We start from the raw sequence: 13,935 nt of genomic DNA on the forward strand, positions 1-13,935 counted from the left end.
ATGTGAGTACAAAATTACAGTGTACTTGGACTACTTCTTGTTACAATAATGAACCCAAAAGGTGAATGCAAATAAATAAATAAAATACAATTTAAATGATTTATAATTTTTTTTAAATATATATGCACGTATATATTTTTTTACACTTTATTTATTCTTTATTATATTTTTATGCGTAGTAATATACGGTACAGGCCCCAAAAGTTAGGACACACCTTCTCATTTCAATGCATTTTCTTTATTTTCATGACTATTTACATTGTAGATTGTCACATCAAAACTAGGAATGAACACATGTGGAGTTAAGTACTTAACAAAAAAAAAAGGTGAAATAACGGAAAACATGTTTTATATTCTAGTTTCTTCAAAATAGCCACCCTTTGCTCTGATTACTGCTTTGCACACTCTCGGCATTCTCTCCATGAGCTTCAAGAGGTAGTCACCTGAAATGGTTTACACTTCACAGGTGTGCTTGAAGCTCATGGAGAGAATGCCGAGAGTGTGCAAAGCAGTAATCCGAGCAAAGGGTGGCTATTTTGAAGAAACTAGAATATAAAACATGTTTGCAGGTATTTCACCTTTTTTTGTGAAGTACATAACTCCACACGTGTTCATTCCTAGTTTTGATGTGACAATCTACAATGGAAATAGTCATGAAAATAAAGAAAACACATTGAATGAGAAGGTGTGTCCTAACTTTTGGCCTGTACTGTACATTATTACCAGGGCTGTGAATCTTTGGGTGTCCCACGATTCGATTCAATATCGATTCTTGGGGTCACGATTCGATTCAAAATCGATTTTTTTTTCAATTCAACACGATTCTCAATTCAAAAACGATTTTTTTCCCCGATTCAAAAGGATTCAATGTATTCATGGAATACATAGATTTCATCAGGATCTACCCCAGTCTGCTGACATGCAAGCAGAGTAGTAAAGCTTTTATAATTGTAAAGGACAATGTTTTATCAACTGATTGCAATAATGTACATTTGTTTGAACTATTAAATGAAGCAAAAATATGACTTATTTTATCTTTGTGAAAATATTGGACACAGTGTGTTGTCAAGCTTATGAGATGCGATGCAAGTGTAAGCCACTGTCACACTATTGTTCTTTTTTATAAATGTCTAATGATAATGTCAATGAGGGATTTTTAATCACTGCTATGTTGAAATTGTAACTAATATTGATACTGTTGTTGATAATAATCATTTTTGTTTCACTACTTTTGGTTTGTTGTGTGTGGTGTTTGTGTCTCCTCTCAATTGCTCTGTTTATTGCACTTCTGAGTGTTGCTGGCTCGGGTTTGCTTTTGGAATTGGATTGCATTATTATGGTATTGCTGTGTATTGCTTGTTTGATTGATTAATTTAAAAAATAAATAATAATAAATAAATAAATAAAAACAACAAATAAAATCGATTTAAAAAAAAAAAGAGAATCGATTCTGAATCGCACAACGTGAGAATCGCGATTCGAATTCGAATCGATTTTTTCCCACAGCCCTAATTATTACGCATGAAAATATAATTAAAAAAATAAAATTAAATGTAAAATATATGTACTTATTTATTTTTATTATAAACCATTTTAATTGTATTTTATTTTATTTATTTATATTCTCCTTTTGGTTTCATTATTCTAACGAAAAGCAGTCCAAAGCAGTCCACACACCCCACATTTTTATTATGTCCTAATTTGTATGGTAGTTTTATTCATACTTTTTATCTGTATTAATGCATTTTTACGGAGCCCCTAAAGGGACATGGGGGAAATTTGTTTTTTTATAATTTTTTATTTATTTATTTTTTAGACATGTATCTCGTGCGCACTAGAAACTTTTTATTAAAACATTTTTTTATTATTATTTTTTTTAGATGTCTAAAAAAAAATTAAACATTTTTTAAAAATTATATATACATATTTTTTTAGATACATGTCTAAAAAAATAAAAAACAATATTTTATTTTTTATTTTTTTATAACTTTATAAAAAGTTTCTCGTGTGCACGAGATACATGTCTAAAAAAAATAAAATAAAAAATGTTGTTTTTTTTTTAGACATGTATCTAAAGATACATGTCTAAAAAAAAAAAAAAAATTTTTTTTAAATAATATATATATACATTTTTTTTTAGATACGTGTCTAAAAAAAAAAATAAATAAAATAAAATAATATTTTTTTTAAATTTTTTTTATAACTTTATAAAAAGTTTCTCGTGTGCACGAGATACATGTCTAAAAAAAATAAAATAAAAAATTATTTTAATTTTTTTTTAGACATGTATCTCTAGATACATGTCTAAAAAAAAATATATTTTTTTTTAAATTATATATACATATTTTTTTAGATACATGTCTAAAAAAAAAAAAAAATTTTTTTATAATTTTAATTTTTTTTTTTGTAACTTTATAAAAACTTTCTCGTGTGCATGAGATACATGTCTAAAAAAAATAAAATAAAAAATTATTTGTATTTTTTTTTTAGACGTATCTCTAGATACATGTCTAAAAAAAAATAAAAAAAATTATTTTTAATTATATATACATATTTTTTTAGATACGTGTCTAAAAAAAAAAATATATATATATAATATTTTTATTTTATTTTTTTATAACTTTATAAAAAGTTTCTCGTGTGCACGAGATACATGTCTAAAAAAAATAAAATAAAAAATTATTTTTATTTTTTTTAGACATGTATCTCTAGATACATGTCTAAAAAAAAAAATTTTTTTTTAAATTATATATACATATTTTTTTTAGATACGTGTCTAAAAAAAAAAAAATTTTTTTTTTAAATTTTTTTTATAACTTTATAAAAAGTTTCTCGTGTGCACGAGATACATGTCTAAAAAAAAAAAAAAAAAAATTTTTTTTTTTTTTTTTTAGACATGTATCTCTAGATACGTCTAAAAATAAATAAAAATATATATTTTTAAATAATATATATATATACATATTTTTTTTAGATACATGTCTAAAAAAAAATAAAAATAAAATAAAATTATAATTTTTTAATTTTTTTTTATAACTTTATAAAAAGTTTCTTGTGTGCACGAGATACATGTCTAAAAAAAATAAAATAAAAAATTATTACAAAAAAAAAAATGTCCCCCATGTCCCTTTAGGGGCTCCGTACATTTTACTCTGACTTAGTGTGTACTTTTTCTATTGTGTTTAAATGCTACGCGGGGAAAATTCAAAGCAGTGATGTGGCACCGCATTATGGAATGTTAATGAAAACAACTAAAAAATGTAATTCTAGCCGATATTTCAGAATAATTCTTACCAACAGAATAATATTTGAGTACATTCAATTATTCTGACCTACATCTTATCGTATAACTGATACTAGTGATTGTTTCCTTGATTAAAAAAACTATAACAACACTAAATGGTCCCCAGTGTGTGAAAGGTTGTCTACCCTGCCTTCCGCCCGACTGCAGCTGGAATAGGCTCCACCCCCCAAACCCTGCAACCCCGAGAGGGATTATATGGATAATAACGAGCCAGTGTTCTGTGAAAGTAACAGCTCCCTTTAAAGATCCCATCTCTCTCCTTTATATTGTTCTCCTCAGTTTGTGTTTATTTGAATGCTGTATTCCCATAAAGAACTTCATCCCTTCAATTAGCGAAGGAGCTAACCTGTTGTCCAGTATCAGGAAGCGGATGATGGCGGCAGTTTCTTTGGGCTGCAGAGGGATGAGGGGGAGGAGCGCCACTATGACGTGACTCAGGAGGGGCCCCAGGTGCACGGGCTCCACGCTGCGCACAAAACGCTCCCACGCCCTGCACGCACAATGTGGCATCAAGCATTGACCAGGATCCCGCTGAGAGACGTGGAGCTAAGCAAGGAGCACCGACTGGCAGCAGAGCAGAGGGAAGTCTTGTCTGTAGCGGAGTCCTGTGCGCAGGGTGGTCATCATCTTCACCCGCACTGAGCTGATGTGCTTGGAGCCCATCAGCTGCATGAGAGCCATGGCGCTGGTCAGAGCCTGCACACACAAAGGTGGATTTACGTACACGTCCTCAAACCTGGTCTTCTATAGACGCTGAACGAGGTCACATCCCTATTATGTTAGTATTATATTCACAACTCTATTATGTTTTCATTTTATACACATCCCTATTATGTTGCATTATATTCACATCCCTATTATGTTATCATATACACATTCCTATTATGTTATCATATACACATCCCTATTATGTTGCATTATATTCACATCCCTATTATGTTTTTAATATATACACATTCTTATTATGTTTTTATTATATACACATCCCTATTATGTTAGTATTATATTCACATCCCTATTATGTTAGTATTATATTCACAACTCTATTATGCTATCATATAATGGCCCTGTGATGAGGTGGCGACTTGTCCAGGGTGTACCACGCCTTCCGCCTGAATGCAGCACCGAATCCAGCACCCCCCGCGACCCCAAAAGGGACAAGTGGTAGAAAATGGATGGATGGATAATACACATCTCTGTTATGTTGCTATTATATTCACATCCCTATTATGTTGGCAGCATAATAGGGGTGTGAATATATTACTATTATATTCACACCCCTATTATATTATTATATTCACATCCCCATTATGTTTGTATTATATTCACATCCCTATTATGTTAGTATTATATTCACATCCCTATTATGTTAGTATTATATACACATCCCTATTATGTTAGTATTATATACACATCCCTATTATGTTTGTATTATATACACATCCCTATTATGTTAGTATTATATTCACATCACCATTATTGTATTATTATATACACATCCCTATTATGTTAGTATTATATTCACATCCCTATTATGTTAGTATTATATTCACATCCCTATTATGTTAGTATTATATACACATCCCTATTATGTTTGTATTATATACACATCCCTATTATGTTTGTATTATATACACATCCCTATTATGTTAGTATTATATACACATCCCTATTATGTTAGTATTATATTCACATCACCATTATTGTATTATTATATACACATCCCTATTATGTTAGTATTATATTCACATCCCTATTATGTTAGTATTATATTCACATCCCTATTATGTTAGTATTATATACACATCCCTATTATGTTTGTATTATATACACATCCCTATTATGTTTGTATTATATACACATCCCTATTATGTTAGTATTATATTCACATCACCATTATTGTATTATTATATACACATCCCTATTATGTTAGTATTATATTCACATCCCTATTATGTTAGTATTATATACACATCCCAATTATGTTAGTATTATATACACATCCCTATTATGTTAGTATTATATTCACATCCCTATTATGTTAGTATTATATACACATCCCTATTATGTTAGTATTATTCACATCCCTATTATGTTAGTATTATATACACATCCCTATTATGTTAGTATTATTCACATCCCTATTATGTTTGCATTATATACACATCCCAATTATGTTAGTATTATATTTACATCCCTATTATGTTGCTATTATATTCACATCACCATTATTGTATTATTATATACACATCCCTATTATGTTACTATTATATTCACATCCCTATTATGTTGCTATTATATACACATCCCTATTATGTTATCATATACACATTCCTATTATGTTTTATTATACACACATCCCTATTATGTTAGTATTATATTCACATCCCTATTATGTTTTTAATATATACACATTCCTATTATGTTGCTATTATATTCACAACTCTATTATGTTGCTATTATATACACATCCCTATTATGTTGCTATTATATTCCCAACTCTATTATGTTGCTATTATATACACATCCCTATTATGTTGCTATTATATTCCCAACTCTATTATGTTAGTATTATATTCCTAACCCTTGTTAGTATTATATTCACAACTCTATTATGTTAGTATTATATTCACATCCCTATTACGTTATTATTATATACACATCCCTATTATGTTTTTATTATATACACATCCCTATTATGTTTTTATTATATACACATCCCTATTATGTTTTTATTATATACACATCCATATTATGTTGCTATTATATTCCCAACTCTATTATGTTAGTATTATATTCCTAACCCTTGTTAGTATTATATTCACAACTCTATTATGTTAGTATTATATTCACATCCCTATTACGTTATTATTATATACACATCTCTATTATGTTATTATATACACATCCCTATTATGTTTTTATTATATACACATCCATATTATGTTGCTATTATATTCCCAACTCTATTATGTTAGTATTATATTCCTAACTCTATTATGTTACTAATATATTCCTAACTCTATCATGTTAGTATTATATTCACAACTCTATTATGTTACTAATATATTCCTAACTCTATTATGTTACTAATATATTCACATCCCTATTACTTTATTATCATATACACATCCCTATTATGTTATTATATACACATCCCTATTATGTTTTTAGTTTATACACATCCCTATTATGTTATTATATACACATCCATATTATGTTTTTAGTATATACACATCCCTATTATGTTATTATATACACATCCCTATTATGTTTTTAGTATATACACATCAATATTATGTTGCTATTATATTCACATCCCTATTATACTCACATCCATATTTGTAATTATTGTATTATATACACATTCCTATTAATGTTATTTTACACAGCTATGTTGTTTCGACACGACACACGACACACACACACACACACACACACACACACACACACACACACACACACACACACACACACACACACACACACACACACACACACACACACACACACACACACACAGCAGTCACTAGGTGTCACTCAGACCAACATATAGCCACTACAGGAAGGAAGAAAACGAATATTGGGAAATTGTAAGTTGAATTTGGACTGTATTTGGGTTGAATGTCCCATGACTGCAGTGCCATGTTGATGGTGGAATGTTATGTTAGACTGTTAGCAGTGCTACAAGACTGCAATATGTTTGTTCATGTGACCAGAGAGACCTACACTTTCTCATGCACTCCAAATCATTATCACAATTAAAAAATCAGATTTGAGACAAACCGAGTGTGACGTCTCCACTGCCACCCTCCAGAATGGAAGGCATGCCATCACCAGCAGGTGGACTACAAGTAGAACACTGGCTCACCTGCTTCTTGCGGTCTTTCTCTCCTGCACTGGAGCTGAGCAGCTGCATGTTGAAGAAGGACAGAATGCCCAGCAGCTTCGGCTGCAAGTAGTCGGCCTGCGGGGAGAGAGGAGAGATCAGAGCGTTGACTCGGGCAAGGGTAGACCTGATGGTACCATGCGCTCCGGGGTGGTGATGCCGCGGGGACCCTGATAGGGGTCGTCGCTCGAGGCGAAGGAGGCGAGGATGGCCAGTCCGTTGAAGACCTGCGTAGAAACACAACAGCTTTATTCTCATTGCACTTGACAAAAATACAACCATTTTCAGTACAAGCGTCCAGGAGCAGACATACAATATATTAGGGTTGTACCGGTACCAATATTTTGGTACCGGTACCAACATTTATTTTGATACTTTTCTAAATTAAGGGCATTATTGTCTTTATTTGAACAAAAAATGTTAGTGTACATGAAACATATGTTTATTATTGTCATTTAGTCCTTACCTTACGGGGACCGGTACTTTTTAGAGGCAGTATAGTAGCCAATATGATTAATTAGTATCGCGGTACTATACTAGTACCGGTATACCACATGACTAGGGATGTCCGATAATGGCTTTTTGCCGATATCCGATATTCCGATATTGTCCAACTCTTTAATTACCGATACCGATATCAACCGATACCGATATCAACCGATATATGCAGTCGTGGAATTAACACATTATTATGCCTAATTTGGACAACCAGGTATGGTGAAGATAAGGTACTTTTTTTTTAAAATTAGTAAAATAAGATAAGAAAGTAAAACAATATAAAAACAGTTACATAGAAACTAGTAATGAATGAAAATGAGTCAAATGAAGTGTTAAAGGTTAGTACTATTAGTGGAGCAGCAGCACGCACAATCATGTGTGCTTACGGACTGTATCCCTTGCAGACTGTAGTGATATATATTGATATATAATGTAGGAAGCAGAATATTAATAACAGAAAGAAACAACCCTTTTGTGTGAATGAGTGTAAATGGGGGAGGGAGGTTTTTTGGGTTGGTGCACTAATTGTAAGTGTATCTTGTGTTTTTTATGTGGATTTAATTTTTAAAAAAAACAACAACAAAAAAACACGATACTGATAATAAAAAAACCAATACCGATAATTTCCGATATTACATTTTAACGCATATATCGGCCGATAATATCGGCAGGCCGATATTATCGGACATCTCTAACTGATACCAATATTTTGGTATCGGTACCAACATGTATTTTGATACTTTTCTAAATAAAGGCGACCACAAATTTTTTTTATTATTGGCTTTATTGTAACAACAAATGTTAGTGTACATGAAACATATGTTTATTATAAATGATAAAATGATAAATGGGTTATACTTGTATAGCGCTTTTCTACCTTCAAGGTACTCAAAGCGCTTTGACAGTATTTCCACATTCACCCATTCACACACACATTCACACACTGATGGCGGGAGCTGCCATGCAAGGCGCTAACCAGCAGCCATCAGGAGCAAGGGTGAAGTGTCTTGCTCAAGGACACAACGGACGTGACTAGGTTGGTAGAAGGTGGGAATCGAACCAGGAACCCTCCGATTGCTGGCACGGCCACTCTACCAACTTGTCATTTAGTCCTTAAAATAAATAGTCAACTTGTCTTTTAGTAGTAAGTAAACAAACAAAGACTCCTAATTAGTCTTCAGTAACATATTGTGTCATTTATACACCTATTATTTTCTACACATTATGAGGGACAAACTGTAAAAAATGATTATTAATCTACTTGTTCATTTACTGTTAATATCTGCTTATTTTCTGTTTGAACATGTTCTATCTACACTTCTGTTCAAATGTAATAATCACTTATTCTTCTCTTCTTTCATACTTTACATTAGTTTTGGATGATACCACACATTTAGGTATCGATCCGATACCAAGTAGTTACAGGATCATACATTGGTCATATTCAAAGTCCTCATGTGTCCAGGGACGTATTTACTGACTTTATAAACATAATATACATTTTATCAACTAGATACGCTCCTGTACTTGGTATCATTACAGTGGATGTCAGGTGTAGATCCGCCCATGGCATTTGTTTACATTGTGACGGCGGTGAGCTATTGTATCCTCCTACGGTGTGTAGTGAAGCATGTTTAGATATTCCTCGTCCTCCAGTGATAATGATACGTGTAAGAAACGTACTTTATTTGTCGCCATGGAGACAAGGTAACTAGCTAGCTAGCCATGTCTTCAAGCAGCTCTTCCTGAGGGTGTTTCAGTGTTATAACTTCACCTTTATCTTGACTTTTTACACCAAAATGCGTCCATTCTCCCTTTTCTGTCTACACACTGTGTCTGCTTGTAAGTACTCTGTGTGTGTGCGCTGCCCAACATGCCGGTACTTTTCAAACAGAGTATAGTACCGCTTTTGATTGATTAGTACCGCGATACTACACTAGTACCGGTGTACCGTACAACACTAGTACCTCGTCCTCACCCTCCTCGTATTAATATGAACATTTTTCCCCCCTCATCCTTTGGGCGCCCCCTGGATTAGTGATTTAGAAGTAGCTAAAACGCTGTGGATGGATGTTAGCCACTAACTACCGAGCCATGTCTTCAAGCAGCTCTTCCTGAGGGTGTTTCAGTGTTATAACTTCACCTTTATCTTGACTTTTTACACCAAAATTCTCCCTTTTCTGTCTACACACTGTGTCTGCTTGTAAGTACTCTGTGTGTGTGCGCTGCCCAGCATGCTCCTCTGCTCGTAAACCCAGCAATGTCACAACGTGACGACGACACGCCGTCATGGCTTTTTTTTTTTTAAAAAGGGGGGGGTACCGGTACTTTTTAGAGGCGGTATAGTACCGAATATGATTCATTTGTATTGCGGAACCGTACAACCCTGCAGTATACTATATATATATATATATATATATATATATATATATATATATATATATATATATATATATATATATATATATATATATATATATATATATATATATATATATATATATATATATATATGTGTTTATATCTGTCGTATTGTCTATAAGCCTGGACGTCGCTCCGCTAGGCGCTCTCGGAAAAGAGTCAACATCTTTGAAAAAAGGGGAAGGGATTTTTTAGAGTGTCTTTCACTGCACTGGTCTCGCTGGGGTGTTCACAGCAAGGCCTTTGCAGAGGGCGCCGAATTGTGGATCAGTATCGTTTTTAGCTAGGCCAGCAAACACATTCCAGCGGTTTGTCCGCCCTCATTCTGGCTTTCAAATTGATCAAAATTTCGCCTTGCAGAGCTGAAAGCTTCCCCAAGATGTTATCCAATTTGCGATTCTTTTCCAATATCGCCAAAACCTGAGTGCCCACAGCTCGGCCCAACCCATCCGTCACAACAGGCTGCCTTCGGGCTACCTGAACTGGAACTCTCTCTGGTCAGCTGGTCTGGTGATGATATCATCTATCAGAAGCCAGTGTTTGGTTCTTGGATGCTGCCAGGAGGTCTTCAGTGTGTTTATTTTGTGCTGAAAGACGGTATTGGTAATGACAAGTTGGTGCTCAGTGTCAGTAGTCTGAGACCATTGTCGTACAGACGGGATAAAGAGCAGTGCCGGGGAGTTGGGAGAGATAGAGGAAAATGTGTCCGCCTTCATTGAGAGCCAGCAAGAAGAGCAAATGCAAAAGCACTTTATTGAAGGAAGAAGTGCACCTGCTGGTAGTGTTCCCCCAGGCGCAGCAGCAGCTCGTTGTGAAGACCCTGGAAGTCTTGACGCAGAAGGGAACCCAGTTCGATCTCCGTCTCGCGCTAAGGCACAGTGCGTACATTTTAAGGCCGGTTTTTTATACACATTTGATACATGTGGATGTGGACCACGCTTTACCTGCAGGTAGTGGAAGGCCCTCTCCAGCTCCTCCTTGGTGCACGAGCACACCAGATGGCTGAAGATGTACTTGAAGTTGTTGATCAGGATCTCCCTCCTGTTGGCCTTCAGCTCATTGGCCAAGGTGCGGATGAGGGCGGAGCCCGTCGGGCTGGCCTTGGCGGCCAGGTAGGGCAGGAGTACCTGCAACGTCCGCTGTGCGCACCAAGCAGGATTCATTCATTAAATTTAAACTGTGCTTAGAAGTATACTCAACTGGAGAGAGTACCAGGCATTTATTGTGTGAATGCTCCAAAGCTTTTCTACACCAGAATTCAATTTTGGCGCACTCTACCTTCCACATTTTTCACCCGATTCAAACCTTTCCAACGTCAAACTGTTCAGCCTATTCAGGAATCGCGGGCTTTTCCTTGATAAATTCCAAAAATTCCCAGATTTCCCAGAATTCCAGGTTTTCCGGGACATTTTTCCCATTCAAAATGAATTGGCCATTTTTTAGACTTCCACCATTTCCACATTTTTCAACCCATTCCAACCATTCCACCTTCAACACATTCCACTCATCCTGGACATTCAAACTATCATTTTTCCAGGTTCAAAAAAATTCCAGGAATTCCCATTAAAAAAAAAATGTTACTACTTCAACATTTCTCAACCGTTTTGAAAAATTCCAACACCAACCATTTCAACTCATTCAGAACATTCAAATTTCTTGTACCATTTTCAAAAAATGTCCCTGTTTTCCCGGAATTCATAATTGTTTTATGAAATTGCCATTGAAAAGAATGGGACATTTTTTCAAAGTTGCACAACTGTCACATTTTTAATCCAATTCAAACCATTCCAAATTCAAAATATTCAGCTAGTTCAGGAATTGTGTGCTCCCTTTCAACAATTATTTTAAAAAATTCCCGGATATTCTACAATTCCCATTTTTTTTAACCATTTTCCCCATTTAAAATGAATTATCCATTTTTCAAACTTCCACAATTCCCACATTTTTCAACCGATTCAAACCATTCCACCTTCAACACATTCCACTCATCCTGGACATTCAAACTATAAATTTCCCAGGTTCGAAAAAATTCCAGGAATTCCCATAATTCCCAGTTTTCCAAAATCTATTTTCTGTCGACTACTCCTCCCACATTTTTCAACCCACTTCAAACATTCCACCGTCAAAACATTCCTCTTTTTCAGGACTAAAAACAAAGTTGTTTTTTGAACTGGAAAAATTTCCAGTTTTCTCGAAATTCCAGGAATTCCGTAGTACCATTTCTGAATTAAAAATGTTACTACTTCAACATTTCTCAACCGTTTTGAAAAATTCCAACACCAACCATTTCAACTCATTCAGAACATTCAAATTTCTTTTACCATTTTCCAAAAATGTCCCTATTTTCCCGGAATTCACAATTTTTTTATGAAATTCCCATTGAAAAGAATGGTAACTTTTTCAAAGTTCCACAACTCTCACATTTTTAATCCAATTCAAACCGTTCCAATTTCAAAATATTCAGCTAGTTCAGGAATTTTGTGCTCCCTTTCAACAATTATTTTTAAAAATTCCCTGATTTTCTACAATTCCCATTTTTTTTAACCATTTTCCCCATTTAAAATGAATTATCCATTTTTCAAACTTCCACAATTCCCACATTTTTCAACCGATTCAAACCATTCCACCTTCAACACATTCAACTCATCCTGGAAATTTAAACTACCTTTTTCCATGTTCAACAAATTATCAGGAATTCCTGTTTTTTTTACAACTTTATTTCCAACCTTTTTTAGTGCGATGACTACTTTCACATTTTTCAACCCACTTCAACCGTTCAACTGTCAAAACATTCCTCTTAATTAGGACAAAAAACCAAGTTGGTGTAAGAATTTGAAAAATTCCTATTTTTCCCGAAATTCCATAATACCATTTCTAATTTCAAAAAATGTTACCACTTCAACATTTCTTGCCCGATTTAAACGATTCCAACACCAACCAATTCAGCTCATTCAGGACATTCATGCTCTTATTCATTTTTTTAAAAAAAATCCCGCTTTTCCTGAAATTCCCAAATTTCCAGGAAGTTCCCATTGAAATGAATGGGACATTTTTTCCAAGTTGCACAATTCCCACATTTTTCAACCAATTCAAACCATTCCACCTTCAACACATTCCACTCATCCTGGACATTCAAACTATCATTTTTCCAGGTTCAAAAAAATTCCAGGAATTCCCATAATTCCCAGTTTTCCAAACCCTATTTTCTGTCGACTACTCCTGCCACATTTGTCAACCCATTTCAACTGTTGCACCGTCAAAACATTCCAATTAATCAGGAAAAAAAACGAAAGTTGTTTTTTGAACTGGAAAAATTCCCAGTTTTCCCGAAATTCCATAATAACATTTCTCAATTAAAAATGTTACTACTGCAACATTTCTCGACCGTTATGAAAAATTCCAACACCAACCATTTCAACTCATTCAGAAGATTCAAATTTGTTTACCATTTTCAAAAAAAAATCCCTCTTTTACCAGAATTACCAAATTTTTAAATTTAAAAAGAATAGCCCCTTTTTTAAAGTTGCACAACTCCCACATTGTTCATCCAATTCAAACCATTCCACCTTCAACACATTCAACTCATCCTGGAAATTTAAACTACCCTTTTTTATGTTCAACAAATTCCCCAAAATTCCTGTTTTTTTCTAACCTTTTTTAATGCGATGACTCCTTTCACCCCACTTCAACTGTTCCACTGTCAAAACATTCCTCTTAGTCAGGACAAAAAAACCAAGTTGGTTTAAAACTTGAAAGATTTCGGGTTTTCCCAAAATAATAATAATAATACCATTTCTAATTTAACAAAATGTTACTACGTCAA

The 13,935-nt window shown here is 33.8% G+C and overlaps 1 protein-coding gene across 1 annotated transcript in view; it reads right to left on the bottom strand.

Annotated features, from left to right (window-relative positions):
* Nucleotides 1-13,935, bottom strand: part of atr (ATR serine/threonine kinase) — a 95,564-nt gene that overhangs the window by 54,444 nt on the left and 27,185 nt on the right. The window contains exons 15-20 of the mRNA XM_062043255.1: nt 11,057-11,251; nt 10,885-10,980; nt 7,331-7,420; nt 7,176-7,271; nt 3,870-4,000; nt 3,651-3,794 (exon numbers count right to left, since the gene is read on the bottom strand). Coding sequence (XP_061899239.1) covers nt 3,651-3,794; nt 3,870-4,000; nt 7,176-7,271; nt 7,331-7,420; nt 10,885-10,980; nt 11,057-11,251 — 752 coding nt within the window. The remainder of the gene's footprint in view (nt 1-3,650; nt 3,795-3,869; nt 4,001-7,175; nt 7,272-7,330; nt 7,421-10,884; nt 10,981-11,056; nt 11,252-13,935) is intronic.

Source organism: Entelurus aequoreus, linkage group LG03 (assembly GCF_033978785.1).
Source record: "Entelurus aequoreus isolate RoL-2023_Sb linkage group LG03, RoL_Eaeq_v1.1, whole genome shotgun sequence".
Lineage (NCBI taxonomy): Eukaryota > Metazoa > Chordata > Actinopteri > Syngnathiformes > Syngnathidae > Entelurus > Entelurus aequoreus.